This window comes from Lissotriton helveticus, chromosome 12, assembly GCF_964261635.1.
Source record: "Lissotriton helveticus chromosome 12, aLisHel1.1, whole genome shotgun sequence".
NCBI classification, from domain to species: domain Eukaryota; kingdom Metazoa; phylum Chordata; class Amphibia; order Caudata; family Salamandridae; genus Lissotriton; species Lissotriton helveticus.
In genome coordinates, this window is record NC_136073.1 from 577,006,626 (window position 1) to 577,012,625 (window position 6,000).

Here is a 6,000-nt window from a genome sequence, read left to right on the forward strand (position 1 = left end):
GGGGCTGGTAAGTGAGTGCCCTTACCAAGCCGACATGGCAGTACTAAAATGCACACAGGCTCTGCAATGGCCGGCCTGAGATGCACTTTACAAGCTGCTTCTGTGGGTGGCACAATCAGTACTTCAAGCCCACTAGCAGAATTTGATCTACAGGCCCTGGGCACACATGGTGCGCTGTACTAGGGTCTGACAAGTAATCAAATAAGCCAATCATGGAGTCACTAATCCATTACACCACTTTACAATAGGGAGCAAACCAGCAAAAACATATTAAATACATAGGAGACTCACCCCAATGGTACCAGGTCTAACACCAAGTCTGAAGACATTTAAAAATATAACTAATTTTCTGTCAAAGACTAAACTAATACAAACCAATCAATATCCAGTTGTTAGTTTTACCTTGCCTTTACTTAAATTCTATAAAATAATTACTAGATCAATAATCAACCTCGGATTTCATAGTTTTTTATGTTTCGACTGAGTTTACTAACCATTGTGCTAAAGAACAAGCAGCATTCCTTCTAATAAATTTGTCTTACTTTTTGACTTTCACAAAAATGCTTTTCATTAATTTCTAATTCTCCTATGAGGGGCTATACTAGCTCTTCCATTGTTGTTTTGTTACACTAAAACAGTAAAATTTCAATTTGCAAATCATATTAACTAAATGCCATAACCAAGATCTTTTAGTAGAATCCCTCCACTTTCTAGCATGCAACACTGTTTGCTAATATAACCTCTACAGTGGAGGTATATGAAGGCTCCTCAAAAAAAGGTTGCTAAGTTTACAGGAAGGCATTTAATTTATTTTATGTATGCAGTTCTGCGGAAAAAGAATTTGACAAACAAGAAATGTATTTGGCCTCCACTTAACAACGTCTCCTCTCTCTCATCATTGGGATGTTTTCAATATATAATATAAAGCTTTCCAGTCTGTCTCTATGATATGTGATAAATTAAGTAGCTGTTGCGTACCTCATTCCAGAATTTCTCACAGCATATAAGTATTCTAAAATCTGTACTTTAAACTTTCTAATAGAACTACAGATATACCCTATAGAACAGTCACAACAGAGCTATAGAGTAAAAGAATATCTAAGCCTTCTTTCTTCTCTTTCACTCTGATGTTGTTCACACTTCCTTTCTCATTCTTTCACTCTGCTAGAAGCAAAATTACAAGCCTACAGTGGTCACAGCTAAAATGTCTAGCAGAAGTGATGGAGGCCATATAATTACTAGAAAACATTGTCAATGAAGCATATCTATAAAACAATATTTCTTCTATATTTATCATTTTCAGATATTCGAACCGCTTCTTTTCCCCACCAGCCCACAGTCCGATTAGTGCACAATGATGCAAAATGTAAGCCCATTGCTATACCATGTAATTGCATGTAATTGCAGGAATAATTCAAAATTAAACAGACAAAACGTTGTAAATTAGACAAAATTCAGTGAAACCTAAGAGTATTCACCTATATTCAAGGAGGCTGACTGATCTCTCATCCAAAAAGTACTTCAAAGATTTAAGGCCCAACTCATAGCCAATAGAAATATAACAATTAAACAATTTCAAAAGTCACCAGCCACATATCATTTTAAAGGGAAATATGTGATAGAAGTTACAAAACATTCTTGGCATCCTTTTCAAAGGAATCCATAGTTGACATAAAAGGTAATAACAGTCTGTCAATACATGTTGATAAGCTCATCACCAAACTACCTATAACATCCACAATAGGTCTACCTACCGGTGGTCCAATGGACCTATGTGTTTTTATAAGGACACAAAAAGTAGCTGTTCTTTGCTGTTGATTCAAATTGAAACCAAATTCCTTTTCAGAATGTAAACCACAATTTCTATTTCTTTGCATAATTAACTCATAAGTTGTTTGATTTTTACTCGATTATACTTTTCATTGACACAAGAACAATACTATGTTTACCCCTTTATCAGAACTGATTACTGTACTATCATTCTCTCTGAAATGATTAAGCGCTGGATATTTAGATGTTTAGTTCAGTTCAAAGACTTTATTGCGGTTGTATATAACCATAAAAGCACATTCATTTTACAACAATTGCAGATCCAAGGTAATTGCAAATGTAAAATAATAATATACATTAAATTTGTTCCTAATAAAATAATGTCATTCTTTAAGAATCATCGTTGTGGGAATACATTTAAAACACACTATAAAAAATTTAAGTTAAGTATGCCAATATAAAAATAGTAAAAATATCCCTCTAATCTACCGATCCCAAGATACATACCACAAGATCGCTAAAGTAAAAGCTCCATGAATTGACTTTTTTGCCCATGGTAGAGTTCTAATCTATTTTTAGCAGATTCCTGCGAATTGTCCACATAGAGAACAGAAACTTTGCTATTGCAACCACGTAGACTGGGTCAGTATCGGTCTTTAGGATCCTAAAAAAGACAAGGTAATTCCTAATACCAAGGTTCTTACAAAGCTGAATAATCCATTTCTGCCTAATTTATGCCGCCCAGAAGAGCATAACCTGAACTACAGTTTCCTCCTCCGTGAGGCATACAGGACAAAGACGATTAGGGACTCCCGCCCACCTATTTGTATTTGCATGTAGCGGGAGAGTTCCATATCTGAATTGAAGGAACAGCTTTTTCGCTAGGGTGGGTTGTATGGAATCTATCACCTGTTCAAATTCATAATGGGACTTAAAGCCCAAGAACCCATACATTAGGCTTGATGTATTTACTGACCAGTAAACTTTCGTTAAATTGTACTCTTTTATCATATTAGCCAAAGCTTTCTTAGTGATGGCTGGGCAGGATAATTCTGGATTAATCCAAAGGTTCTCCATGCCAATTGCACTAAGAGAGTGCCTTACAAATAATAACCAAGGAATGCTGCCTGCCCCTAGTGATGCCATTACCGCTTTTAATTCTTCCCTATAGCTAACCAACTCAGGGATGCTCCACAACCTCCGCCAATACAGCCGTGGACGTGAAGCAATGGTATCAGCAATTGGAGATATATTTAGGTCCATCCTTAGCGGCACTAATGGTGTGTTTCTTGGCAGGGTCATGATTTGCCTAATGAAATTATTTTCAGTTATTGTGAGAGCGTTTGATGGTCTATACCCCCACAATTCCGCCCCATATAGGGAAGCTGACCTGGCTTGGACTTTATATATTTGGAGTGGTGGGCTTATGGTTTTTAAAACACAGTTTTTCTGAACTTTTAAGATTCCCCCCACAGCCAGTGTAAGTTTTAGGTTGGCCATGGCCATTTGGGGCGCCACCCCATTTTATCACTCAGTGAGAGACCCTGACAGTCAAAAATGGGTACCCTTTCCAGGGGTCTACCCTCCATCATCGGATGGGGCAGTTGGTGGAATTAGCATTAAAAACCATATATTTAGTTTTATTGATGTTGACCACAAGGTTCCTCTTTTTACAAAACTGGCTGAATTCATTTAGCACACGCTGCATGCCCATGGCTGACTTTGAGAGCAGCAGGGTGTCATCCGCAAACATAAGTGCGGGAAATCTTCGAAAAGCCAGTTTTGGGGGGTCTATGTCCTTGGTTGCGAGAAGGTCTTCTATCAGCCCGTTTAAGAAGAGGGAAAAGAGGGTCGGGGCAAGCACGCAACCCTGTCTAACCCCCTTAGCAACAGGAAACGGGACCGTCAGTTGACCATTTCTGCCATACCGTACTCTGGCGACCGTCCCTTCGTGAAGTCATTTAAACTGAAAGCATAGGTATGGTGGGACCCCCATAGCCAGAAGAATACTCCATAGCTGGTTACGGTCCACCATATCAAATGCTGATTTCAGGTCCACGAAAGTTAGGTATAGGCTACCCCCTTCCAGAACAACATGCTTCCAGTGGAGTAGCTGGAGCCTAAATAGCTGGTCTATTGTAGACGTTCTGGCCCTAAAGCGATCTTGTAACGGGGTCAGAATATCTTGATTGCTAATCCATCCCTGCAGTCGTTGTAATAAAACCCTTGCATACATTTTCTGGGGCACGTCGATGAGGCTAATAGGCCTATAATTTGCCAGCTCCATGGGTGACCCCTTTTTGTAGATAGGGATAATCTCCCCCTCGCCCACGTACAGGGCGCTGGCAGGCCCTGTAAAATTGCATTAAATAATAGTAAAAGGTAAGGTACCCACACCGCCTGTTCATCTCTATACAGATCACCGGGATCCGGTCTAGACCTGGCGCTTTATTCGATTGGAGCTTGGTTAAGGCCAATTGCACCTCCACCGCTGTACAAGGTGGTATACACCATGAGGGGTCTGGGGTTAAAAGACATACTGGAAGTTCACTTGCCTCAATTGACGAGTTCGAGTACTATTCTTTAAAATATGAGCGCCATGCTTCCTCACAGATATTTGGGTCGGTAGTAGTCTTGCCCTCTATTTAGATGTAGGAATGATACATTTTCTTTTTTTTGTGTTCAAATTGTTGTCAATGCTGTGTATGCATTCATTGAAAAACAGACTTTTAAAGGCATTAATGTTGTTAAAATCACCTACTTGAGAATAAAATGTTTATAATTTTTTAAGAGTACTATCAAATGCTAGAATTTCTAATATATTGTTGGATCAGACTGGTCATGTTCCATTCCAGTAGCACCTAGGTGCAACTGCTACCAACCATTGCCCAACAAAGCCTCTCTGCTCCACTCTTTCAGTTTCAAGTACACACATCAGCGCAGAAAGCCTTACCCACAACATATGTAAACTGCTACATTTTTGTGTGTGGAAATTGTGTATTTCGTTGTTGACCATCTATTAAAGTGGACTTTCCCTTATTTCTGTCTGCTGCAGAGGCAATGGTTAAAGCTGCTACTGAAGCTTCTGAGTCGAAGACTTTGGGAGCAGGACAAAGTACTGAACCTGATTCAGGAAAAAGGTCTGTAGTAATATGCTATAGTCAGTCTACACTGCATTAAAAGATCTATGGGAATTTCCAGGGGCACTGTTGGGGCATAAGAACTTGATTAGAATCAGTAATATCAATTAATATAATGAATATAATTTCCAGAAACTAATCAATACAGGGAATATCTGACCTTGAGAAATGCTATGAAGCCTTCTTGGACAGTGATAATGTTTTGAAATAAGTACCTTATTGCTCTTTCGAATAAGTAAAAAAGAGGTCCAAATATTTAACAAAATATAAAATTTCAGATCAGCAGAAATCCTCTTCTATAGACCAGTGACATAGATGTTCACCCCTATTGTTACCCGTTGCCCATAGCCTTCTATCTTTCTTTGGACAGTGCTGCCGGCGGAGTGCTAACATGGCTTGCACAAGGCCTGGGAAAAGTTGTTCCTCAACCTGTCGACAGTCCCACTTTTCTCGGGCCAACCGAGAGGGTGGGGATGACACCACTGACCAGGTATGTATATAAAGGAAGGTGCCTGTTATTACTCACTGTTCACTTTGATCGTAATGATGGCCAAGGTCTGCGCATAATGCTCTGTCCATGTAGGAAGGATCTGGTTACTTGAGTGGGATTGCAAATAACCTGTGGTGCCCCATATGCAGCGTCCTTCCAATAAGCATTAATATAACCATTTTTTAGCTGTGCAGGAACTGAGCCTTACTTACTAGTTGTCTTCTCACCATTGAGCACATACATGAAAAGTGTACCTGGCTTCTTAATTGAGGAGCTACAATGTGGATTTAGGATGGACTCTTACAGAGTAAGACTTGGGGACTCCTTTTGGTGTGTGGGCGTTGGATGAGCCTACAGCTAGACCTAAAACTGCCCTAGGCCTAGGTTCGTACCATTCATAATATTTTGGGCTACACTCAGAAAGCCCTAGCGGTCTATACATCTTCTCTGGGTTTAGGATTTGGGAACATGACAACCGATTAGTTCCTTGGTTTATTCCTTGCACCATTTTCTCTGACTACTCTACGCCTGGTGCTTGCTGCTGCTCAAGACTGAAGCACTCACATGCCCAAGGGAAGAAGAACATTTTCATTGGATGTG

At 39.8% G+C, this 6,000-nt stretch overlaps 1 protein-coding gene across 1 annotated transcript in view; it reads left to right on the forward strand.

Moving 5' to 3' along the window:
* CNGB1 (cyclic nucleotide gated channel subunit beta 1) overlaps positions 1-6,000 on the forward strand; it is a 1,191,945-nt gene that overhangs the window by 133,541 nt on the left and 1,052,404 nt on the right. The window contains 3 exon segments of the mRNA XM_078668834.1: positions 4,826-4,910; positions 5,281-5,354; positions 5,357-5,400. Coding sequence (XP_078524960.1) covers positions 4,826-4,910; positions 5,281-5,354; positions 5,357-5,400 — 203 coding nt within the window.